The following is a 26,974-nucleotide window of genomic DNA, read 5'->3' as shown; positions in this document are numbered from 1 at the left end:
CATCCTAGACAGTGTTAGCCCATGTTCTTATCCCATGCACAAGGTGACAATGTACTTTTAACCCATTGACGCCGGTTGTTGCGTTACGCAACATTGGCCCTGACGCCGGTTGTTGCAAAACGCAACATTATTGATTTGTCAATATTTTCGAGACGCATGGGAGATGCAATGCACAATATTTTGTTCAAATACACAAGAGGTGGGTGTTCTCGATTTTTTTAAAGATCATGTGGCAAAAAAAAAGTTTGATTCGTCGACAAAAATGACAAATGAAATCAACCATGCAGACGTGGGTTGTTTAGCCATTTCACACAGGTAAAAAAAGGCTGTGGTTCGCGAGACACGCTGTTACAGCGAACGTCATAATCAGTTGAAAGGTAATGATGAAGAGATTTTAATAGAGGAAAGGAAATATGATTGAAGACCCTTTAGATAGAGAGCAGGAGTGTTGCCGCGGCCGCATGAAGAGGTAGGCGAGTGGCTTCCAAATAGACAGTCAGCTAGATTTCGCCCCCGACGTTACCAAAAGTTCACTCCGACACTCGAGGCAATTGGCGATGGTGCCAATATCTGAGGAAGCACGTCCTTTAGATATAGACCTATTTCAGAATATTTTCACTGAGGAACTTTCGGATATGGTGATAGCCTATTGGTGAGGCAGACGACGGTAGACACGCGGATTATAGATGCGCGGCCACACATCCAGCTCAAAGTGGAGCTCCGTCTCAAAATATGACATTGCTCATCGGTCTCTGCATAACGTTTGGAGGAATAAAGCGGTCACACTCGCCGGTGGGAGAGCAAGTGGCTGTATTAGACAAATGTCCCCCGATTTATGGCAGAAATGACTGCCTAATAATAATAATAATGATTATTATGATTTAGTTATAGTCGGCTATTGTAACAGTAGCAATAGCCTAGTAGCCTAATAGCCTATAATAAATAGCAGCATCAAGCATAATCCTGAAAGCACATGAAACTTTTTTCAATCATTTGATTATGAGATATGATTTTTTTAAGGAATATGTGTTAGTGTTAATGCTGAATGAGCATAATCCCGTGAAAGCAGAGGATTTTACCTTTTAAATGCAATTTGTCCCATGTCCCTATGTGTTCCAGAGGCTGAGATATTGAATTTTTCATAGGAGTTTCCAACCATTTTTTCTTATCTCAAAAAACCCTCAGGCATTGGGGACCTTTTCTAAAAACTGGCTCAGGCGCCAATGGGTTAATACCCATACACTGAACTGACTAAAACGTCTTGGCTTACAAGGGGGTGAAACCCAGTGCTAAGTAATACAATCCTAATCCTCAAATGATATACCATGCGTGTATTTTACTTAATTCAGAAGCGTCCTTAAACTGTGACCGTGGTGCACTTGAAACACCGATAAATTGAGTTGAATGGATTGCAAAAGTGGCTCCCAACTACGGGGGAACGTGTACCACTAGGGGTACTTGGGCACACTTCAAGGGGTATGTGGAAAACGTTACAAATGTGTGCAGTGGTTCTCAATATGTTTTTAATAAACGCACCCTTGCCCTAATCATCAGCCTCCCAATGCCCCCCTGAACTCATCGCAAACCTCCCAACACCCCCCTTAGATTTAAAATGAAAATGGACCAATGCCGCCCAATGGCAATTGAGCACCTCTCCCACTCACAGCTGTATCCGTCTCAACAGGGGACTGTAGAGCCCCCGTTGAGAACCCCTAGACTAGACGCTCGACAGCTGACTCACGTGAGCGTAGAGGTCCTCCAGGGCGATGAGGTTGTGCTGCAGGAGGTTAGCGGCGACATGATAGAGGGAGGCCGGCGTCTCTCCATTGGGCTCCTGAGGAGAGGGAAGAAGAACAAGGAGGGAAAACAGCTCGATTAGATACATTCAAATGTATTATGCTTTACTGTAAAGCAACATGGACTCCATATACGTACAGCGCAGTCATAGGAGAGCAGAGAGAATCATTAAAGACAGCAGCGGACAGCGTTCCTACCAGAAAAGCAAGGTTTTTCAACAGTTTCTTCCCAGCAACAGTGAGGCTGATGGCAAAAAAGAACATTTCATCCACCTTTTTTTATTATTCTTTTGATCTCTTTGATTTTTAGCACTTTTTAAATGTATTTTGTCTTCCTATTCCTCTATTTAATTCTATGTATTGACTCAGAGGGCCTGCACAAGAGTTGCTATGTGCTTGGACTACTAGTTTATGCACAAATGGCAAATAAAGTACTTTGAACTTTGAACTTTTGAACTTTGAACATGAAGTTGGTAAAGCAACATTTTGTCATCTCTAGTAACACATCAAGGGAGGTGGGCGTCTCTCCGTTTTGGCTCCTTGAGGGAGTTGGTTGAGGAAGGAGGGAAAGCCAATTGATTAGATGCATTCAAAATGCATTAAGCCTTAAGTTTATTGTAAAGCAACATGGAGTGTTTTGTCGTCTCAGACACATCCAAAATCCCCGGAACAAGGATCCAACTGTATGCTTGTACCTGAATAACATATTGCACTTTGGTTGTGAACAACTGCACCTTGGCATTGGACTGCATATGCATGAACGTTTCGCAACCTGAGATTTGCAGATTGGCAACATGTCTTGTTATATTCTATTGTTTGTCTATTGTGTGATGGAAGTACCAAAACGGTCTTGCAAACATTGTTTCAATTAGGAAAAAATAGGGGTTGCCTAGATATGGGGCAAAATGCATTATGCCTTATTGTAAAGCAACAATAAGTATTTCATCATCTTAGGTCCATCATGCCGTTGTAGCCACTGAGGGAGCAAAGTTAACGCAGATTATTATATGGTTGTGACGTCATCTGTCGAATGCTCCATTCATTTCAACGGGGCTCCCCAACGTTCGGACGTCTGTTATTTTTCGATAACGGACGGGTTGGTCTATAACAGACCGCTGTCAATGGCAACAAGACTTTTCACTGCTAAAGCGACTTTTCAACAAGACTCTAATCAGCTGCTGTGATAGACAGCACCCGTTGTCCTGGCTACCGCTGTCAATGGCAACAAGACGTTCACTGCTAAAGCCACTGGCTTGTATACAAGTCAGTGGCTAAAGCGAATGTTTCATATCACTCCGCAGGGTGTCCGGTCTTTTGTCACTCTAATCAGCTGCTGTGATAGACAACACCTGTTGTCCTAGCTAGCCTACCTAGCTGTTGCCTAGCGGTGTTCCACAACGGCACTGTTTTGTTTTGCGCAGCAACAATCTTAACATTAAATAGGTCTAAAGAAATGTCCCGGTCTAAAGATTCTCTCTGTCGTGCTGCTATTCCACGGTAGCGACCTTCTCGCCGAACGTTAACCTTTACATAAATACTGTATGTCTCACAGAACAAACAAACAACACGACAGGGGCAATAACGCAATCTAAAAATAAGTGTGTAGGCTGGATTCGAACCCATGTCCAAGGATTCAACTAAGCCAAGTAGGCCCCAGACAAAAGGCTTAATGAGATGCTCCATTACATCCTCAATATATTTCTTCACTTTAGCTGTAATTCTCTTTGCCTGCGTGGGTGCCAGACTTGTAAAAGTCTCGACAAACATCTAACAAGTAATTTAACAAGCAACAAACAGTCCAACTACACTCTCAACCATCTCCTATAGGACTTTCCAGCCCATTACATCCAGTTTGGGGAGCTATTCTGTTTCATGTAGACAACAATGTGAACAGCAAAAGTTGTGTGGGGCTGATATGGTCTAGGAGCTATGGGGGTTTACAGAGGTGGGTGGTGCTTGCGTGTGTGTGTGTGTGTGCGTGTGCGTGTGCGTGTGCGTGTGTGTGTGTGTGTGTGTGTGTGTGTGTGTGTGTGTGCGTGTGCGTGTGCGTGTGCGTGTGTTCATTTCATCGACGGAATTGGATGCTGTATTGCATTACGTCCCTACCCGCCTGCTGTGAGGCAGACTTGAGAGAGAGGGAGAGAAAGAGCGAGAGGGGCAGAGAGAGAGGGGGGCAGAGACAGAGAGAGACAGAGACAGAGTGAGCAAGATGGAGACAGAAAGAGACAGAAAGAGAGAGAGAGAACGTAAGAGAGAGGGAAAGACAGAGAGAGAGAACGTGAGAGAGAGAGAGAGAGAGAGAGAGAGAGAGAGAGAGAGAGAGAGAGAGAGAGAGAGAGAGAGAGATAGAGAGAGATAGAGAGAGAGAGAGAGAGAGAGAGAGAGAGAGAGCAATTGCGAGAGAGAGATAGAGAGAGGAGAGAGCGCAGCGCCTCAGCAGGAGATGAAGGAGATAAGGCGCTGCTCTCATAACGAGAGTCTCTCTGCAACAGCGAGTGTTTGCCGTGGCACACCGGGGCTGGGAAGGAAGGGAGGGAGGAAGGGGGAGAAAGGAACTTGAAAGGGAGGGAAAATACAGAGGTGGTTTAAGAAGGTTTTAAGTCTGACTTAATGAAGACATCTGGTAGGAGATAACTGTAGGCCCTAATGAATAAGCTGCCTGTCCTTGAGGTGAGATGTGTACACTGTGCGTTGCAGCATCTTTGCTGAGCTGGTGTTCTCTGTGGCATAGCCAAATGAAAAAAATAAATTAAAAAAAGGATGGAGTGAGAAACCTCCAATGCAACATTCCCGAAGTGGCTCATCAACTTGCCAAAGAATGAAAGGCACTTCTAAACTCGCATTGTTGCCTTCCATAGCTTCCAACCTCATTAAGCAGGTTTGGAGAAGTAGAGTTCTAAGATCTTCCTGTAGTTCAAATGAGTCCATTTCTACCCTATACCTCCATTTTCCAGAGCCATAACTCCTTAGTTTTCACTGACAAAGAGCCAGTGACCGATTACCGCACGGGCCTACAAGGCCCAAACTCAGGGGTCCCCACCTTGGAAACTCCTACCGCCATTATGGCACAGCACACAGTGCTCACTGCACACAATGAAATCGCATTCATGCCTCACCCATGCGAGGGGGCAGCCCCAAACTGCGCCCCCAAGGGAGCAGAGCAGTGGGACGGTACCATGCTGATGGTACCTCGGTCATGGAGGCGGATGGGGGAGAGCACTGGCTAATTACTCCTCCAACCGGATTCAAAGCGTGAGTTAAACCAGCAACCGTTGGGCTACAAGTCTGACGTCCTAAACTCTTACCCATGACTACCCCGTGGATGCGAACACATGCACTCTTTTGAACACCTTTGTCTACAAACTTGAGAATCTGCTCACCTGGTGGAACTTGAACTTGAAGCCCAGGATGTGGCAGAGGGTCTGGTGCTCGCACATGTAGGACTTGATGAGCGAGACGAAGAACTCATCCTGGTCCGAGCGGCACTGGTACACCTGCAGGATGATGTCCAGCACTCGGTTGGGGTCCAGATTGAAGTAACCTAGAATACGGGAGACAGGACAGACAGACATGTCTAACTTCAAGTATATAATTTTGTACTTCTACGTCTTCATCGTTCAGATAGAAAAGTAAGAGAGACCAGAACTGAGTGGGGGGAGAGAGAGATTGGGAAGGGCCGGGAAACGACTACGGGCTGTGAAACGACTACGGGCTATGACCGAACCCGGGTCACTGGCGTAATGGCAAGCACACTAGCCCACTAAGCCATGTTGCCCCAAGGATTTGTACATTAAACATTACATTAAACTTGGCAGACACCTTTATTCAAAGCGACTTAGTTACAGGATTTTGTCCTTGGGGCAAAGTGGGGTGGGGTGGGGTGGGTTGGTTAGGTGCTTTGTTCAAGCCATGGATGAAGGAGTAGGGACACGCATAACTCCAGCCTGTAGGGGTGGGTTTGAGGAATCAAGGCTATTGTTAAGCTCAAAATGTGTCAAGAAATAAGTAGGTGCGTGGACCCATTGAACAGTTCAAAGGTGAGAGCAGGCTCGCACACTGAAAACACTAAGGACACTAAGGTCAAACACAATACGTTTTTTGCCTGAGAGAGTAGAGCAGATGTTTCAGAGGGTTCTGCCTTCATCAGTCCTCTCTATACTCACCTGCGACCCCAAAGGCCCTCACCCTATAGCAATCGCAAAAGTAACTTAATTTGCCGTTTCTTACACAGACAAAACTAACTGACACTTTCACCTTACTGTGCTCCTGCCATGATGGGTGATTAAATTGTTCCACGCCAGCACATACAATATAAAAACACAGCTGGCAAACAGTCTGTCTGTGCCCCACACCACCACTTACCTTAGGCTGCTTCACCTTCCCCCCCCTCCCCCCTTCTTCCAAACAAGCAATTCTATGCTCATTACCAGTCGTCACGGAAACACTTCAACACCTGTGAACTTTGCTGAACTTTTCCCGACAGCCATGCAGAAGCTGATATTCATGATGTGTAATTCGCAGCTCATCAAGATCCATGACAATCAAAAGCCCACACTGCCTTAGGGGGTGAGGAGAGGAGGAGGACAGGAGAGGAGAGACGCTGTGTGGGCATCACTCTCTTCTCCGAAATTAACTTTGGCCTCTCGGCCCCCTGATCGTGGGTGAGCAATGATTATCTACCACAAACCCTCCTTCCCCAGCCCCACCACTGATAAAACACACTTAAAGTGGAGGAGGAGAAGGGGGGGGGAAGAGAGAGAGAGAGAGAGAGAGAGAGAGAGAGAGAGAGAGAGAGAGAGAGAGAGAGAGAGAGAGAGAGAGAGAGAGAGAGAGAGAGAGAGAGAGAGAGAGAGAGAGAGAGAGAGAGAGAGAGAGAGATGTGAAGAGTCACGGTAGAAGGCGTATCTATTAAGGACTTCATGGAGGAGAGAAGAGAGTGAGAGAGACCAAGAAAAAGAGTGCAAAAAGGAGAACAAGAGAGATAAGATTAGAAAACAGAAGAAAAGACAAGAAGAGGAAAGGACAGGAGAGAGGCGTGAGAAGTCATGATGGAGGGCGTTACCTCTTAAGGACTTTTTGGAGGAGGAGTAAAGAGGAGGGAGAGAGGGACAGGAGGAGAGAAAGAGAGAGAGATGTGAGGAGTCATTGTAGAAGGCGTATCTATTAAGCACTTGATGTAGGAGGAGAAAGAAAGAAAACAGAACAGAAAACAGAAGAAAAGAACAGATAAGAGAGGAGAAAAGAAGAGTCAAGGTGGAAGGCATTACTTTTGGAGGAGGTTTTAGAGAGAAAGACAGCGAACTAGATGCAGGAGGAGGAGGAGGAGGAGGAGAGAGAGAGACAGAGAGAGAGAGGGGGGGAGAACAGAAGAAAAGAACAGAGACGAGAGGAGAGAGGACAGGAGAGATGTGAGGAGAGGTGGCGGAGGGCGTTACCTATTAAGGACTTGATGTTCTCCAGCACCACGCGGCTGGTGACGCTCCCTGACAGCTCCTGGCCCAGCTCCGTGACCAGCTTCCCGTAGCCCTCATTCTCCTCCCGCAACAAATTAAACTTCTGCTGCTTGTAGCTGCAGGGGTAGAGAGAGAGAGAGAGAGAGAGAGAGAGAGAGAGAGAGAGAGAGAGAGAGAGAGAGAGAGAGAGAGAGAGAGAGAGAGGAGAGAAGGAGAGAGAGAGGGGAGAGAAGGAGAGAGAGAGCAAGACGGAGGGAGACGGAGGGAGACGGAGGGAGACAGAGGAAGGGGGAGGGAGAGAATGAGAATGAGGGATGGAGGGGGAGAGAGGGAAAGAGAGACGGGAGAGAGAGAGAGAGCGTGACAGAGGGAGGGAGAGAGAAAGAGGGAGGGAATGCAGAGAGAGAGAGAGAGAGAGAGAGAGAGAGAGAGAGAGAGAGAGAGAGAGAGAGAGAGAGAGAGAGAGAGGCAGAAGAAAGAAAGCGATAAAGAGAAAGAAAGAAAGAAAGAGTGACAGGGGAGACAAAGTCAGAGTGGACCCGGGGGAAAGTGTGCTTCAAACAAGAGCAATCAGCAGGAATTAATTAACGGCAGCAGCAACTTTCAACTTTCTGATGAGGCCGTGCTGTAGAGGCCTGATGAGACCTCGCGCTGCAGAGGACCAGGACCTTGTTCAGGGCTAGCCTGGGCACCGGAGGAGGAGGGGGAGGTGGTGGTGATGGTGGTGTGGGGACAAACAAGATATAGGAGAGGGGGAGAGGGAGAGAGAGAGAGAGAGAGAGAGAGAGAGAGAGAGAGAGAGAGAGAGAGAGAGAGACAGAGAGAGAGACAGAGAAAGAGAGAAAGAGAAAGAGAGAGAGGCAGAAAGAGGGAAAGTGGTGATGGAGAGAGAAAGAGAATGAGACAAAGTGTTGATAGATAGAGCAAGAGATGGGGGAGAGCGAGAGCGAGAGCGAGAGCGAGAGAGAGAGAGAGAGAGAGAAAGAGAGAGAGCGAGAGCGAGAGCGAGAGCGAGAGAGAGAGAGAGAGAGAGAAAGAGAGAGAAGCGGAAAGGAGGGGTTGGTGGCGCAGTGCTATGTTTGGCTTGGTAATCAAACATTTGGTCAAGAAGAGATTCCGTTTCGGGGAGAGGGACATACACAAAAGCAATTAATTCAGCCCGATGGGTTTGTGCGCTTTTAATGTAACAGTTATACAGAGACCGTGCCGAGGGACAGGCTTGAGGGGGGGAGAAAAGGGGTTCGGGGAATGGTTGAATGGTTGGTTGAGGATGTGGAGGGGTGTGTGTGTGTGTGTGTGTGTGTGTGTGTGTGTGTGTGTGTATGTGTGTGTGTGTGTGTTGGACGCTGTAACTACAGAAGAGCCTTGTAGCGCAGTCGAGGAGCTCTCCAATCTTGATAAGAACTCTTAGGGGCCTATCTGCGCTCACAATAGCCACGAAATTAATCATTGTCGTCAGGCTGCGACAGCCAGGAGGCCTGCTTTTAATTTACAGTACAATGAGGTTGGCGAGCACATTATGAAGTCAAACAAGCCGCTTCATACATCCCCTGGACGGATCCCTTCGGAACCACTGCGGCAAGGCAACGCACACACACACCATGAGCAGTTACAGTTTCTCACACACACACACGCACGCACGCACGTCTTTTCTTCCTTCCTGGGGGTGAAATGATAAGATGGAGGATATCGGGGGAATGCACAGATGGCAGAAGGTATATCGCTGAGGATATTCATTCACTTAAAAAGAAGCTAAATTCTTTCTTTCCTGCACTTTTTAACTTGTTTTGGCTTCGACTTTTGAGTGTGTGTGCGAGCACGCTCTTGTAATACGACACACAACTTTCTTTCCCTGCACTCAGGTTTGACAACTCCGGTTAAGAGCAAACCATGTGGAGTAACAAGTAATCAGATCGTCAAGCTCCATTGATTGCCGCTTGGTTGTGCGGTAACAACAAATATATAGCTCTCCCCTAACCTGAAAGGGTTTGGGATTAGCCAATCAATATTACAGAGTGGCCAGTGTAGCAGGCGGCATTCACCTCCATTACATGTTGTAGGGGAAAATAGAATGGGATTGAACAAAAAAGCTCCCAGAGTTTTAAGAATATGATCGCCATAATTATAGATGCCCAATCACAAGAAATGGTTCATAGCAATTGAAAAATCTCTCTCCAAATGTTGTAATTTAATAGGAACGTCTGTTCAAACCAAACCCTTTAATGGATTTCAGCTATATAACAGAAGGGGTACTAGATTAATTTTAGCCTGCTTGCACAACAGCGCATGACCTTTATTTAAACTGTACATTTGCGCTGTAATTTGTCTGAAATGTGTAATATGAACACGTTTTTATTATTGAAGGGATCTCCCAATACCTCTTTTCAATACATGTCACAACTGCACACAAAACGACACTTAGGTGATATTAATTTTCACGGCTTGAGTATTGAAGTTGTAATACAGGGTATCTGCACATTTTTCATCACCCAATTTAATACTTTTTAATACCATTTTCAAGACCTCCAACATCAAAATTAATACCACTACACGGGTGTGCGTGTGTGTGTGTTACATAGTATAATATTGCTATTGTTATTACATTGCTATAATGTAATGTAATAGATACATTCACACTGCTCACTGAGTCATTTTATTCTCATTGCCTGCTCTCTAGTCACTTTCTGCACCAGATGTTTGTCATGACTTGTCAAAGAGGTTTCTGTATGTTGCGGGAGTTTTCATGAAATCGGCCCCTTCCTTAGATAATTCATTATAATTTCAAATCAAGTAGCCAGCATCTGTGTAAAAATATTCTTTCAGTTGATCTGGCTGCTGCATAGGTGGGCCCAAACTCTAATAACCTATAGTCAGTGTTGTGCTTAATTTAACCATAGAGATGACAACAAAGAGTGAGGTGGCCCGCACACACACTACCCATTAGTTTAAAACATCATTAACCAAAAAGTCATCCAAAACTGAAACAATTTCAAAATTGTGTATATTTGAAAAGTTTGATGACATTTTATGAAATACCTTCAATATAAAAATTAAAAATGGACCAACAATTCATCTTTTATAATGGATAAATATTGGAGTGCAGTGCACCTGAGTCTAGGAGAGATAACACCTGTGGCGTCAAAAGGGTTAAAAAGAAACGACTGCTCAGCTCTGGACTGCTCCTCCTGTTTGTTCCCCCCAGCTCCATCATAGAGACAGTAGATATTAGTAGGCGTTCTACTTTCAGTTTAGCAAGTCGTTCTTCAGAGTGGGAGCAAAGAAACAGCAGCAGTGGAACTTGATATGAATTCCACAAACATTTCCCTAACCGCGTACACGCGGCGACTGGAATACTCATGAACGGCCATCCGGGTACTTTGCTCTTAAATTTGCGTTACGCCCCTTTATGGGTGAAAACAAACCGAATGTCTCATTGACTTACATGTTACATCGCCTAAATGAACACATCCCATGCTTCAGCCACGGCTGTTTGGCTATATTATTTGTACAGCCGGAAACACAACACGTTTTCGGCATGTTGCGCGTGAACAACGCTATCTACAGGTCCGTATCTGTCGTTTATTAAACCCCAACATCACCAATTGACTTGCATTGCCTGTTTTCCCCCACAAATGGGCGTAACGCACATGGAAAACGTCACGCCGTTCATGAGTATAGCGATGCAAACACCACGCGGTTACCGATTTGGACACCCTCGCATATCCTCATTGCGACATTTAGCCTCGTAGAAAACACTCCGTTACTCGCCCGATTTATGTTATATTTTACACGCATTTCCACCGCTTGCAACTTCACAACACTCGTGCTCACTTCGGATATCATTCATCTGACAGCATCACATGATACGCCAAGAAGCTCGAGGACACGTTGAAGTAGCATATTGTATGAATGCATTCATCATGCATTCATGAAATTATATTCGTTAGCAAACACAAACCTAAACGAAAGGGCATGGCTAACATTAGGAGAAGGAGCATTATAGAGCACAAACAGGCTAGATGACGAGATACAAAGTTTGAAAACAATGCAATCATTTTAAGACTTACGCTTTCGACGAGTAAACTGGCACCACAGATATAGCTTCCACGCTGCATATTGGTTGATGAAATTTAACAAGTTTCACTTTCAACTGTACTGCGGTCGGTCAGTCACACGCACTGTGATGGATGGGATTTAGCCATCGCCAGTAGGGGGATCCGAACGATAGGGTCTGCTACCCCGGCGGGTCTGTCACTATCGAGTGCATTGTTTACCCCATGCATGACTGACAGTCTCGAAACCTTGTTGCCGCCTTATGAAACAATTACGGAAGACTGTCCAGGCATCTATATTTTAATACATTGTGTCTGGGTGAAATTTAATGCCAGGCCTTTTCATATTTAATGCCACACCTCAAAAAATAGCTTTTAATGCTTTTCACGGCCTTAAATCACATGTTCTAAATTTAATGCTTTTTAATACTTTTTAATGCACCGCGGGGACCCTGTAATAATTGGCCATAAATGCAAAATCTAGGTAGCAGAGCAGCATTCTACTAAACACTTGGGATCATTGTATCACCGTCTCCTGATAAGGCAATGTCTTCTAATGGTCTATCTAAGAATTGCTGAAGTGCTTCCTTAGCACCTGATTACATCAAATTGAGAACACTGCTAAAATTGTTTGACAAACACAAGAGAATAATCATACGACAAAACACATTGTCGTAATAATTACTGTCCCATAATTTGAAAGTTGTGCGTCATCCCACATATACACATTGAATTTAATAATGATAAATCTCTTTCCTGTAATACAAATTAAGATGGAATGTGTTATGTTAACAGCAGTCACAGAGGGATTTTTCTTCAGTTCTAGTAAACGCACACAGTGTGAAGTGCCTACAACACCCAATGGGTTACCATATGAAAACAATTGTCGTCGCACACTCGGATCACAAAACATTTTATTTGACCAACGATTCGGCTTCCGCCTTTATCTGCAGGGTTCCGAGTGTACGACGGCAATGGTTTTCAAAAGGCACAGAGGGATCTCAGTGGTGTGACATGAGATGAAAGGGGCTGACTCACAAGAGCTTGGTCTTGATTTTGACGATCTTTTGGTTGAACTGCTGGGCCTGCTTGATCAGGCCGAGCGACTCCAGGGTCTCCGGGTCCAGACGCTCCTTCAGGATGGCATCAGGCACACAGAACTGCAGAGAGAGACGGAGAGAGAGACGGAGAGAGACGGAGAGAGACAGAGAGAGACAGAGAGAGACAGAGAGAGACAGAGAGAGACAGAGAGAGACAGAGAGAGACAGAGAGAGACAGAGAGAGACAGAGAGAAATAGCAGTAGGGGAGAAGGTTCAAGTTCAATTACTTTATTGGTACCCGTGGGTAAACTGGTTTTGCAGTTCAAGAGAGGGCTATAGGTGCCCATACATATAAGCTACAAACACATGATACATGTACATCTAAGACATTCAATACTACAAACAGAGAAATAAAAAAATAGTAAAGAGAGTGCTGAGATACTAAAAGAGAAGAGGGGAAAGAGGGCCAGCGGAGAATAGACCGTTAGACCAAGCAAAGATGAGAGGGGCAGAGAGGCAGAGGGAGATGGACATGGATAAAGGAAAAGGGAAAGAGAGTTGGAGAGAGAAGCAGGAAATAAAGGAAGAGACAGAGCCAGAGAGAGAGGGAGGGAGAGAGATGGAGAGAGAGCCAGAGAACGAGTGAGCCAGAGAACGAGAGAGAGAGAGAGAGAGAGAGAGAGAGAGAGAGAGAGAGAGAGAGAGAGAGAGAGAGAGAAGAATAATGGCTACTTTCTGAGGATGATGACGCCTGATTGCACTCGGAGAAGCAATCCAAACAAGTGCAATTGATATTGGTAAACTTGGGAGGCGTTTTGTGGGGCCTCTTCCTCCGCGAGCAGGCCGGCAGCAAACGACTCAATTACTTATCAGTGGAGTGCTCCCGCTCCGCCACGACAGCACAAACTGCTGAGTTATACGCATATCCATAAAGAGCACTCCCCATGTCCACGACCAGAGCCACAACATCCCCGCTCGGCTTTAAACTTAAGAAACAGCACTCATTTACATAGTAGAGAGAGAGAGAGAGGGAGGGAGAGAGAGAGAGAGAGAGAGAGAGAGATTCCCATTCCAATTTGGCCCTACTGGCAGTTAAAACGTTTCCAAAAGAAAGATGTAAAGATATAGATACATATTAAATGGAGATCTGGGAGAGAGGGGAAAAGGGCTCGGTTCCAAACCTTTACCTGCAGCTCATCACCAACAAAAAACTTTTACTCTAAAAAGGTATTTCATTGGTGTTATCGTATTAAGAAAATGTGCATACATCTTCCTTATATAGATGCTTTGTTGTAAACCTCAACTTAACCATTTACCACCACCAATTAAAAGCTTATTTATTAAGATAAGAGTTACTAAGATAAGAGCTTGTTTTGGTTTTATGCTGAGGGGATGCCTTTTAGAGCATGTTTATGTACTCTAAAGATATGTCTTTAAAAAAACCAAAACTGACATCTCTTGCTACCCCTAAATAGCGACTTTATTCCGATTATTATTTCTTATTTACTAAGATGCATATTTGCTTCTGTTTTATCCTTAAGAAAAAATATATCTTCTATAAAATTATGTTTTTTAAAGTGTCATCTTCAGCTGCTCCTGTGACTTCTAAAGCAGGCCCTATGTGACTCTGGCTAATGAGGGCGCTTGCCTGACAGTCCCCAGAGGTGTGCCCTCTTGTGTGTTTCTCCAGAGGTGTGGAGGGAAGGAGGGATGAGAGAGGGGATGGAGGGAAGGAGGGATGGAGGCGTTGGCCTTTCTGCGTCAGGGCTTTAATTCTTCACCCCTAGACCGAATTCAGGTCATGCCAGACGGCTAATCCGCACCAGTCCCTGGGACATAGCTAAGCCGATGGGCATCGCTTTTTTAGCAAAGTTTTTATTTTTATTTATCTAAAAAAAGGCAAAAGTGCAAAGAGGAAAAAAAAAAGTTGTCTCTAGAAAGGGTGATGCGACAACACATGCAACCCTTAAGCAGGCTGACTCACTACCTTCATGGAGGAGAAAAAAAAAGAGGCCTACTAGTTTTTCTGAAGGACAACACTGCCACTCTGTGGCAGGTAGTGGAAGTGATGGTGGTCTTTCTCAGCAAGGTCTCATTTCTTCTCATCAATATATCTTTATCATTGTCTTCTAGCTCGGTTCCAACACAGCAGATGAAGCAATAATAAGTAGCTTTGATCTGCAGTCGCCCTACAGGCTGGAAGTGGAAATGTGCTTCTTTTGAACTACAGGAACGTCCCACTCCAAAATTGCAAAGTGCTGTTAAAGCCAATGGAGAGTGGCATGGTAAATAACGAAATCATTTCCATATGTAAACACAGGAATCACTGAAACACTAATGTATTTAATCAATGCAAAAAAATGTAAAAACTTGAAATGTCCCAGGCCGGCATTGTGTGAAGACACTTACCAGACAAGCCCCGACTAGTTGTGTGAAGTTGTCCCGCTTATGTTTCTCCTCCATACAGCTCGTCTCGATGTCTGAAAGAACAATACAGAGATATTTTATTAAGCAGATGCCTGCACATCCCACCAGAGGTAAGACAAATGTATCCATGAGAGAGCACAAGTTTTCATACTGAAACTCCAAGTTTATTTAAAACATACATTTCATCGGCAGTCTCACTACAACGTGTTCTGTAAGGACGAGGCCACACAGCTTCACACTAAAATACCAGCCTTTCCTTAAACCTATTACCACTTTTCAGACCTTAAACAGGATGCTTTAAAATTACAAAAAAAGATTTAAGACAACAAGACTATTTGAGCTGGAACTTCTTTGCAAAATAAGTAGCTTTGCCTTCACGCTAAATAAATGCTCTGAGTGGCTCAGGATTTCCCTCAGCACTTTAACAGTTAAGTCAGCAACCTTGACAACAACAATCATCTACCATCTTGACTAGGGCAGTGAAGCCGTTGCATTGTAAATGTACAAATTGAAGATAATTTCCAAAAGAAGTAGTTTATTGCTATTTATCATTTGGGGTTCACATTTCAAAAGAAACTGCAAATCATTCTTTCCAATAATAAAGGAATGACGCTGATACTGGCTAACCCGCCAACCATCTTCACTAATAAATGTTCTGTGGGAAACACTGCTGACCGATTAGTACAAGCACACTTAGCCGACACTTTTATCCAGAGCGGTTTAGTTATCCCGGTTACAGTCCCTGGGGCAATATGAGGTTAGGTGCCTAGCTCAAAGGCACTTCAGCCATGGAGGTATACAGAATGTATAGGATTAGAAGGTTGAGATTAGAACCTGCAACCTTCTGATCCAAAGCCAAATGCCTAACCATTAGGCCACAGATGCCCGATACTGATTATGGGAGGGTGTGTGTGTGTGTGTGTGTGTGTGTGTGTGTGTGTGTGTGTGTGTGTGTGTGACAGAGTAACAGCTATGGGATCTAAACATAACTATCTAAACATGAATATTAGGACATTCTCCAGTGATGGAAACATTACATTAGATTACACTACACTTAGCTGAGGCTTTTATCCAAAGCGACTTACAGGTATTACAGGGCATTGGATGAGGTCCCCGGAGCAGTGTATGGTTAGGTGCCTTGCTCCAGGGCACTTCAGTCATGGAGGGAGGAAGGGATTGGTAAGAGTGGGGACAGAACCTGCATCCCTGTGATCTACAGTCCAACTCCTTAATCGTTACAACACGGCTGGAAACATGCCCCAGTAGTCAGCAATCCACTTCTGTTTCAACTAGACACTTACCTAATACACTGAAGACATCTGCTAAAATGGAGGCCATGTCGTCTCGCAATTCCTGGGGGGAGAAAAAAAAAAAGCAGAGACACAGAGAGAAAAGAAATGCAGCAAGTTAGTGAAAAGTGTCTCGCCCCTTTACATTGTCAAGTTACATTTACAAGTCAAGTCCATTTGGGGAGTGAAAAAAACAACTTGTGACAAAACCAGGGAACAAAAGAGCGGCAACATCTAAAGCGGTCTGACTAGAGAGAAAAAGGCAGAGAGGAGAGGAGAAGAGAGGAGAGAGAGGCGAGGCGAGGCGAGGCGAGGCGAGGCGAGGCGAGGCGAGGCGAGGCGAGGAGAGGAGAGGAGAGGAGAGGAGAGGAGAGGAGAGGAGAGGGGGCATCTATCAGGCCTGGACTTCAGCTCCACTCAGGATGCCAGTTTCATCATCCGTGGATTAGGCGTCACGGCAACAAGAGGGCCAATCTAAAGAGAGCCCCTGGGCGCGCTCAGTATGCGCAGATCAAAGACAATCACTACGGAGGCCAAATTAGCACTCACAAAAAAAGAAGAAGAGAGTTCAAAATGAATCATTCTACTGCACTCTATTGCCAAGAGTCCCTAAATTGACGGCAAAAGGCACTCTGATTTGGCTTCATTCATCATGTCCCAAAGCACTAACATAGATGTTCCAATCATTTTGCCCAAATGTTTAATCCAATTTCAAAGATTGATGAGACATTATTCAAATGGCACTGGCCAATGCTGGAGTTGGAAGATTTGCATGCTTTGACTGAGGGCCTCGCTCACAAAAAAGGCCAATTTAGGCGAATAAAAAGGCAACATTGATCTGCTTACAAAATGCAATTCCTTTACAAGGACATACACAAAAGTCAAATTTGAAGTTTCTGCACTGCTAGTTGCCATTAGTGTTTTTTTTTTTACAATGTGAGTGTCCACTTACATAAACAACGCATTCATTCATTCACCTTCCCTGTGAAATAGTCCATCATGCCAAATAACGTAGTGAAAGAAATCCACAAGTAACTGTGTCCAGGTGACATATCAAGTTCAGTGCAGATTTATTTAAATCAGATACTGTTTCTCTCTGTGTTTGTATTGCTGTATCAGGGGCCAGGGATCTTGGACAGAAAAAGGTCGGTGGCAACTGGTCTAGGCAGGGGAATCAAAACATACTACCCAGTAAGCAAAAATCCGGTCCTAATGAAAAAATCGAATCAAAATAAATTTGAAAACACATCTGCCACTGTGCCCTAACTTAATCATGCACAGCTGTTGGACACTCAGTTATGTTGCAGCATGGTATTTTCAACAAATGCTCTCCACTCCCTTTTCCATTTTCCATGTCACCCAAAAAAAGTCTTCAATTAGCACTGCCAACTACTTAAAATGAGGAGGCTGGGCCTTGGCAATGGCTATCACTGTACTGTTAAAGGACTTTTACGTGCTTATGGAAGTAACACCGGCGCTGCTTTAGAAAGACAGAAAACATTCGGCTTGTGTGGATAATAATAAACTCCTGGACTATTTCGAAACTTCTAAATGCTTTGTTTTGTGAGTAGAGACCATATTTGTACTACTGTAGAAGTTTGGTGTCATGACATGTAATTTTTGTGGGGTAAAGTTTGGAGATACTGCGAATGCACCGGCAAACTATTCGAAATAACCATAAATAACTCGGTAGCTCTGCTAATGCTCGCCCAAGCCAGAAAACGCTACGGGTGGGTTACTGGATAGATATCACGGTTCAAATGGCATTAGGGTGAATCTACTCCGAACCATCCCTTTAAGCCGGGGACCCAGGCTCGATTCCAGTCCCTCAACCTTTAATGTTCACCTCTTCAGCTGTGCTGTCACAATTTTAGCAGCAACTTAAGCAGAGGCATGAATTTCTCTCCTTCTCTATTCCTTCTGTGTGCGCAGCTGGTAGGCTTAAAAAAACACACACACATGCTCTTTCACTTTCAATCTCTTTTCCTCTCCATTCCTTGATAATCTACAAGCTGTCTCAACCGTTCAGGCAAGGGTGGGGAACCACCTTCATTCCAGAGGGCCACTTCAAGGGCTGTACTATGAACACAAACTAGGATTTCCTCCTGCACTTCAGGGCTATATTGAAGGTGACCACCTTTACAACAGACTCCACCTTCACTTGGTCCTGTGGAAATATAACTCAATTGTACTGCAAACGTAATTTCTAAGATTTCTTTACAAAACGTGTCATATTTCATGTGAAACTGCAAAACATTACAATTATATCGGGGCTGGATAAGACCGTAAGGGCCGTAAACAGCCTTCGATACATGGGTTCCCCAAGCCTTTGGTATAGTAACTTAAGTAACTTCCAGAATGGAGAGAGGGTAGAGAATGGGAATGGGAGTGGCTAGCCAATAGTTTGATTATACTGTATACCTGCCAACACAGCTTGACTAAACGTTTTGTCTGGCAGGTGCAATTTCTTACACTTCACTCCCAATTGATTTCGACTTGACTAAGGTCTTAAAACTCCGACATTAGTCGGACACAGCAATAATTTATTTTATGTTATGTTTTTAATTTCTTGAAATAATTCGAAGATCATGTATTCTACAGGCTGACAGTGCTAGGCCAGTGACACCAATGACAATGACTACAGTACAGTACAGACAGACAAGACAACCTGATGTCATACATTACTGTACTTAAGGAAGAAAAATCCGCACTCACAAACTGCGTCTCATTATTTATTTATATTACCACCATGTCCAAAAAGCAAACGCGTTTCGACTATCAAGCCTTCATCAGTGCATGGTACATTACATTACATTACAATACATTACTGTACGCCAGGGCCACCTAACGTGACCGCAAGTTAACCGTGACACCTACCATGACATCCCCGAGAATACTGGCGGCCACGTCGACCTTGAGCTGGCCCTGGACCACGTGTAAGGAGAGCTCATAGAGAGCTGTCTGGAGGTCTGCAACACACAGGACACGTAACAGGCAAAACAGAACACCTTGAGAACCAGTCAGGAGTACAGCACAAATGCACAGGAATAGTGTACAATACACTTAACATATATATGAGACACAGAAAGCACAGGGAAAATGGCTGCATACCAACCACTCAGGAATTAAGTGAAATGTACCATAGCACTTACAGTACAAACACAAAGATATGTTGTAGGAATAAAACAGGGCTAGATCATTTACACATCTGTTTAAACATATAAATGTGATATGAATATGAAAATGTGAAATGTGTATAGTTATGTGCAGGAATAGATCATATAAACAGGACCACATCTTCAACTGTATTGAAACTCAAATCACAGTGAAACACTGCGTAGGCGTCCACATAAGAAGGGCATAAGCAAAAGGGCAGTAAGGGGTAGAACTATACGTAGTTATGTGCAAGAATATTGTAATGTAGTGACAAAACCATAAGGAGCCTCAACATAATTGAAATTCAAATCACAGTAAAGTACTTGAACTTCAGACATAAGCAGGCACTCAACATAAAACACTAACCAAAGAAACATTGAAATTTCAAAGATGATGTGATGGTTTCTTGCTGATAACATTATTGCATTTGCTTACAGAAGGAGTAGTTTTGTTATTGCAGTGTGGTGGGTAAAGGGATGGGCGAGTGTAAACATGAAGCTCGTTTTCGGTTCATTATTACAACCTGTGAGATAATAACATCAGCCACATACCTTTATCTTCATCGTCTGTCCTGCCCGCCAGGTCCTGACATAGCTGTAAACTGATACAGAAAAGAAAAACATGCAGGAATGTTAGAAGGAGGTTTATTTTTTTCTCCTACCATACTTTTCCGATTACAATGTTTAATACAGGTGCTCTTCTCGTTCTGCCACGTTAAAGCAGCATCAATTGCAAACTAGTAGTCAAAACAGACTTTCCATACGCTTCTATTTGTATACTCACATACAAGAATCATGGAACAATAGGATATAGAGATGTTATAGACTGTAAACAGAACACTTCTAAAATATTTGCAAAATCCTCTTTAACGTGGTGTGGTCTGGCATAACAAATAATTCCAAGCCTCAATGGAATGTGAAACTGTAGCTCATACTTGTTTTTAAAAAAAAAAATGTTTTGAAAAACAAGATATCTACATACAGTGTGGTCCAACATGTCATTACATTATCTGAGCGATAATAAAGCCTACAACTCTGGGTCCCCCATACCCCTTGCCAACACAGTTATACAGTCTTTTAGACTCCTAGTGAACTGTAGGACTTCAGAAACCAGAGATTTTAAGTCTTCTCCCACATACACCTTGCTTGTACCTTGCAGGATTCAGACTCTGAACCCTTTCTCTACGCCCACAAACTTGAATCGGAGCTATGTTAAGGTTTCCAAGCCAAGGTATTCACTTGGCACTGTGTTATGCAACAGTGTTTATACGATTCGCAGCGACCAGAGCCTACTTTCTCTATTTCAAGTTCAACCTCCCAAAAGAGAAACAGTGCAGTAAGTTGGTGGCTATATTAAAGATGGCTCATGTATGCTTGAACTTGCGTCTTGCAGGTGTTCCAACACACTTCCTTCGACGCACGGGGACGTCTCAAGTGAAGTGCACTGAAGTTTTGGATAAATTGGTCTACAAATGGTATACTTTTCACACCACCAAACCAATGCAGTCAACCCATAAATTTAAAGTTCGCCCTTTATTTCAACTCGAAAACAACACGCATCTTGTCAAAACTAGCGAATACCGCCAAAACAAGATAACATATCAGGGGGTACAGGCCTGCACATTTAGCACCTCGCCCAGAATTGATCAGTGCATCGACACCATGTTTACACCAAAGGCAAATCACAATGTGGAAAAAGCATTCAATAATCAAATGATCAGATCAACCCTGGTTTACAGATGATTTCCATAAAACACAAATCTCGATTGTCTGCTTGCTAGTTATATTAGACTAGCTTTCCCCAACGGGTGTCAAATAGTGAAAGTTTGGACTAATTTGTCAACTTGGATTGCGTAGCACATTAATGGGAAATGTCAAATTAAAACACCTTCAACCCACAGCACGCACTCTTTTATACCGTTATGAGTACAGCAAAGTAACGTTGATGGATATGGGGATGCAAGATCACGCAATGTTATAGCTAGCCTCACAGCTAGCTATTTTTGAGGAATTGGTAATACTAGCAACCTTGTGGCTCATCGTGGAGAGTAACATCTAAATTCCAAGTAGAGTACATCAACTCTACAGCAGAAAATCATCAGAGAGGACACACACACACACAATACGTGTGCAGAAAGTTCATTGTGTACTTTTTGTAGTACCACCCATGCACATGACGGTCTGTGGTGTACTTATAAAGGAGATCTTAACTGTGTTTGCCAGAATATTAGTGTAGCATGCGACCGCTTGGTTAGCAGAATCGCGAGGCTTTTACTCGTTACCAACACTGCCCAAACGCTAACCGCTAGCTTGATAACCTAGCATACCAGGTTGACTAGCAGGTGACAAACCATTACAGTAACCATACTTTTACGTTTTTTGTCTCAAAATTAAGTGTTTGCGTTACTTTACTAAGTGCACTACACGTTAAAATATAGAAATATCAACCTCTGGCTTATGTTCATTCTTTGCAACCCAGAAAGGCTAACATTAGCCCTTGATTAGCTTGGTAGCCACAAGGAAAATAGCTAGGACTGGGGATCACAATGAGGAAAGTACAGTGAACTTCCATGTACTCAGCGGAAGGTAACTGAACCCCCCTGCTTGGTTAAAAAATAACTGCACCCACACCTTGCATGCATGTTTCACAGTGATACTGATGTATTTACTCACAATTCATTTTTTCCACTTTTTTCCCAATTTTTGATCCAATCAGTAGGGAGGATCAACGTCGCCATCTTCCCCTACTACAGCGCACTTCGCCCGGATGTTTAGCACGATGCATTGGGTCCGGGTCGAGGCGACGTCAATTGAAGGAAGCATCATGGGAGGCCGAGTTTCCCTCCATAAGCTGCAAACCATACGCTGTTAACAGCGCAGAATGCATGCTACTGTACACCATGTTTTGGCCAAGAAGCAGAGCTGGCATGAAAAAGCATGCATGGTTTCACGTTATTAGTCCTACAATGTGAAATCTTTCCCCCGATGCATGCCAATGTGGTTGATCAGCTAAGATGAGTCATAGACAAAATAGTTTTATTCTCCACTAAATATTTCAAAGGGAAAATATCTGCACATTGAAACTAAATGTTCTCACTTAATCAATGATTGTTAATTGAGTGCTTATTTTACAATATAGAAGGCAACTATCCACACAATTATGTTCATAATTTAAGTAGGCCTAGTGATATGAATACTGATTTGCTCTTCATGTAGATGAAGTGGGGGATATTTAAAAAAACAAGGGGAGTTAGCCCCCCTACAACATGAACATTTTAAAAACACTCCCTGGTAATTAGTCACACAAAGGAAGTTTGTTTTTATTTTAAAAAGTTACTGTCTCCAGACAGATACAAATCAAAAACAGTACAGTGAATGACAGGAGGATGAAACAATGGGTAAATTGTGAGGGTACATCGGTAATGAGGGTAAATGGCATACTTAGAAATGTTAACAAAAAGAAACAAGACATCTGAAAATAAAGCTTTACAAGAAAATGCATGTATATTTCTGCACGTATATTTACATAATCCAATCAGCAGTTCTGCCAATGTAGTGGTGTGACAAAACACAAAAACAGTATCACTCTCTCTTACCAAAATATTCATTTAAGTAAATAACACAAATGTCTTACTTTCGGTAGCCATACACTTGAGTTTTAAATGAATTTGGGGGGTATTTTGCAGGGATTAAATATGCCAAACAGTGAACATTAGTTACGTACATTGGAAGATCTCAGTTTTCGAGGACATTTTTACAAGCGTAGTTTAAGGCCAAGGCATGGAATGATTAAAAAGTATATACCTTTGACAAACACTTCATAGAATGTACAAGTATGTACTATAAGTTAATGTCATAGTTTAGCTTTGTTTAGCTGCCAAAGCAATTCAAAGTGTACATTAAAATAAGAGGTTAATTGACATGATCATTTCTTTTGATTAAATATTTTAGGAGTTGTTTTGTATCTTGGAAAACTTAAAGCTGAATGTTGTGTTTACATTTAGGAAAGAAAGTATAAACCCAGACTTCTTAAAAGACAAAAAAACAGAGAAAAGACAAAACAATATAAAATACAAACTTTAAAAATCTTCCTTAATGCATGACTGCACATGCTATCATCTTGAAACAGCTTCTTATACATTTCAAAAGACCTCTAAGTTGGTGTTCAAAATCAAGACAAGAAAACAAAAAACACACAATTATAAAATCAGCACCAAATTTATATTTCTTTATATTTCTTTATTTAAAATGTGATACCTAAACCTTAAACACTCTAATAAGCTGAATATGAGGATGTGTCCTTCTCAGCCAATAGATAACTCAGGTTTGCTCTAACAGAAATCAACACAATGGCACAAACTGGAAACTCTTCACTGAAAAAAATGTAACCATTTCTCTTTCCAGAAAAGCACGAGCAAACTGATGAAGTCTTTCGGGGCAATTTGTTGTTAGAACTCTTTAATGTTTTTTGTTTTTTTCTCATCTTCTTCCGTTTCTCAGTTTTGTAATTTGTCCTGAAATCGATCATTAGGCTAAATGGGTAACAGTTAACTGCACCGTAATTTCAGTGTTTACCACGCCTTACCTATGCCCCCTGCATTAGTAGGGTAGGATAGAGTGAAAGAAAGAAACAAAATGATCAAGAATGAAACAAAAAAGAAGAAAAACACAAAATATATCTAGAGGACACCCTCTAGGTTTTTTACATAAAGGAAAAGCTCCGTTAAAATCTCAATACATACTATGATGAATAACCAGTTTATAAATTACTACTTTACACCTGATTACTTACTATTACAAAAGGGCTATACATTAAACAAATTCTTTAAGTTACAAAAGACGCATTCAATTTTTTTCCTCTTTTAGTTAAAGAAATACCACAAGTCTGAGCAACCCTCATGAATTATTTCTTAAAACAAAGATGGCATTTGCTCCGTTTTGAAATATATTTATTATGTTCAAATGTGGCAGACAAATACAATTTTTCATAGCTTCCATGATCTCGTTGCCACCATATTTTTCTTTTACCTTGCAGGGAAAGCTTACCCAATGGCTGCAAACGTTTTCGTTTTTGTTTGTCTGTTTGACTGATTTGTGTTTTTAGCGAGTGAGTCCCCATTGAGCAACGCTGTCTTGGGATGCCCTGATGTCCATGGAGCCCAGATCAGAAATATTCTCTTTAAGAAAATAGATCTGTACTGCATCTACAAGCTCTCAAAATGTCTCTTCATCCTCCAAATATTATCTTTAAAACATGGAAACTCCAAGGACCTACGAAAAGAAAATAATATGTTCAAATTCAGTGATATCCTTGTGTTATTATATCAAGCAAACTCAATCTTACTTCAATGCAATCAGTTCTCTTAATTAATTGGTCAAATTTTGCTCTTAAAATTTCCCCATAGCAGGAAAATGCAATGATTTTGTTTTTCTTTTCTTTAAAAAATCAACACAAGGACCAGTGTGTTATGGGTAAGAGCAGCCCTGCAGTTACAATACTGATCGGTTAGTGCCCTCTAGTGGTGGCCCCACGCTACGACACACACACACTCTAGCCGCATTTGTGATGGAGCAAAACCGTTCAAATCTGGGGTGAGTTTCTCAAAAGAGAAGTTATTAGCCTCTTAGCAACTTCGGTAGTTGTCAATGGGAAAATGCATTGAAAACAACAAAGTAGCTAATGTAGTAAGCAACTTTGGTTTTGAGAAATTCACCCCCGAACGGAGACACAGCGCACGTGCAGGACATCCAACAGAGGGACAGGGCAAAGGGGTCAGTTGTCCTGGGCCCAGGGAGAAAAGGCGGCCAGAAACGAGTCCTCATAACATTGTATGTATTGAGGAGGCGTCCTTTCACATTATTTTGATCCAGGCCAAGACAAAGGTGTCAGCGGCCCTGCGCACATGACAAATTTCTAACCAGACGCCTGCATTGCGATTTTTTCCCCCCATGTGCGTTGTATCAATCTGATGGGATTTGATCGTTTTTGCTCCATCGTGAATGCGGCAATTCCCACACAGCTTAGCGCTGAAAAGCATCATAGCCCAGGAAATGAGTGCTCCTTACAGACTCGTCCATGATCGACGCCGGGTCGAAAAAGTCCGGCTTCAACTCCGACCTCTCACGGCGGTTTTTCGAAGGTGGCTGGAAAGAGAGACACAAAGAGCACAACAAAGAGTGATCGCCCCGTGATTGAACAGGTATCCTTTTTGCATAAGTCTACGCAACTAATTTAGAAACAGTATAGCAACTTGACATTTTGCCTGACAGAATTGCTGAAATAAACAGAATATTATGGTCAATGATTTTTTTTGTACTGCAATGAATATGCGTTATAGATAACCCACAAAAGGCAAACAAACAAAATTAACCCATTCAATAGTTGCATTTGCTGTAGCTGCACCACCCCTGACGTGAACTACTACTAAAACATAATTGACCCAATTATGAGGTAATTAATCAAAATGTTTGCAGTTGCTGTGCACTTGAGTAGCCTGGGAACTCCCATACTGCCTTTAGTTCTACACAATCGTTTCGATCTGAAAGACAGTATGGCGAGGATGACTCATAACGTACAAGATCATGGTACATGTGTCATAATGGCCAAGCATTCCGACCTTAACAGTTTCTCTGCCCAATTCTATTTACTCTCAATGGCCCAATCAGAGAGCAGGGCAGTGTGTCATAATAGCCAAGTATTCCGGCCCCTATGGAATTTACAATAGGCAACTCCCCAGACCTAATCTCACTTGTGATTAGGTCTGGTGTTAAAGCAATGGTTCGGAGTAGAATCACCCTAATGCCATTTGAACCGTGACACCCATCCACCTTTACACCCGAAGTGTTTTCTGCCGCAGGCTTACATCAACAGAGTTGCCGTGTTATTCGATGTTTATTCCGGTTAGCTTGACTCAAGCGCATATGGATACTGGGCACCGTCTCCAAACTTTCCCCACAAAAATAACATGTCATGACACCAAACTTCTGCAGTAGCACAAATATGGTCTGTACTCACGAAACGAAGCATTTGGAAGTTTGGAAATAGTCCAGGAGTTTATTATCATCAACACAAGCCGAATAGCTTCTCTGCTGCTAAAGCTGCGCCAACGTTACTTCCGTCATCTAAGACAAGCATGTAAGAGTCCTCAACGAAGCTCATAATATGCACAATGAAAAGTGAATTCAGCATCAGTATTGATAACGAAAATCCTTGTCTAATTGATAGTAGGTAAGATTTGAAATATCTTTTAAGTATTGCCTTGAAAATATAACCCTTAATCACAATTCAGTGAAAACTTTTTTAACACTCTCGTCTGGAAGTTTGTTGAAGACTTTTACGGGCTTGTCTCATATGACGGAAGTAACGTTGGCACAGCTTTAGCAGCAGAGAAGCTATTCAGCTTGTGTTGATAATACTAAACTCCTGGACTATTTCCAAACTTCCAAATGCTTCGTTTCGTGAGTACAGACCATATTTGTGCTACTGCAGAAGTTTGGTGTAATGACATGTTATTTTTGTGGGGAAAGTTTGGAGACGGTGCCCAGTATCCATATGCGCTTGAGTCAAGCTAACCGGAATAAACATCGAATAACACGGCAACTCTGTTGATGTAAGTCTGCGGCAGAAAACACTTCGGGTGTAAAGGTGGATGGGTGTCACGGTTCAAATGGCATTAGGGTGATTCTACTCCGAACCATCGCTTTAACCAGGCAAGCACTTGAGTATGGCAATTGTGGAAAAGTGTCTGCCAAATGTAACAA

At 42.9% G+C, this 26,974-nt stretch overlaps 2 protein-coding genes across 4 annotated transcripts in view; both read right to left on the bottom strand.

Annotated features, from left to right (window-relative positions):
- thoc2 (THO complex 2) overlaps nucleotides 1-22,048 on the bottom strand; it is a 115,425-nt gene extending 93,377 nt beyond the window's left edge. The window contains exons 1-9 of the mRNA XM_063190051.1: nucleotides 21,887-22,048; nucleotides 19,766-19,815; nucleotides 18,936-19,027; nucleotides 16,071-16,122; nucleotides 14,752-14,822; nucleotides 12,340-12,461; nucleotides 7,232-7,365; nucleotides 5,177-5,337; nucleotides 1,742-1,834 (exon numbers count right to left, since the gene is read on the bottom strand). Coding sequence (XP_063046121.1) covers nucleotides 1,742-1,834; nucleotides 5,177-5,337; nucleotides 7,232-7,365; nucleotides 12,340-12,461; nucleotides 14,752-14,822; nucleotides 16,071-16,122; nucleotides 18,936-19,027; nucleotides 19,766-19,815; nucleotides 21,887-21,951 — 840 coding nt within the window. The 5' untranslated portion in view covers nucleotides 21,952-22,048. The remainder of the gene's footprint in view (nucleotides 1-1,741; nucleotides 1,835-5,176; nucleotides 5,338-7,231; nucleotides 7,366-12,339; nucleotides 12,462-14,751; nucleotides 14,823-16,070; nucleotides 16,123-18,935; nucleotides 19,028-19,765; nucleotides 19,816-21,886) is intronic.
- Nucleotides 22,049-22,505: 457 nt separating this feature from the next.
- Nucleotides 22,506-26,974, bottom strand: part of stag2b (STAG2 cohesin complex component b) — a 44,849-nt gene continuing 40,380 nt past the window's right edge. For 2 of the 3 annotated variants that reach the window (XM_063189835.1, XM_063189836.1), the window contains exon 33: nucleotides 24,944-25,357. In XM_063189835.1, coding sequence (XP_063045905.1) covers nucleotides 25,235-25,357 — 123 coding nt within the window. In that variant the 3' untranslated portion in view covers nucleotides 24,944-25,234. Of the gene's footprint in view, nucleotides 24,485-24,943; nucleotides 25,358-26,974 lie in introns of those variants that run through there. The other variant, XM_063189837.1, reaches the window with a different exon arrangement.

Source organism: Engraulis encrasicolus, chromosome 23 (assembly GCF_034702125.1).
Source record: "Engraulis encrasicolus isolate BLACKSEA-1 chromosome 23, IST_EnEncr_1.0, whole genome shotgun sequence".
In the NCBI taxonomy this organism is placed as follows: Eukaryota; Metazoa; Chordata; class Actinopteri; order Clupeiformes; family Engraulidae; genus Engraulis; species Engraulis encrasicolus.
The sequence above is the reverse complement of the archived record's forward strand: the minus strand, read 5'-3'. Positions and strand labels throughout refer to the sequence as shown.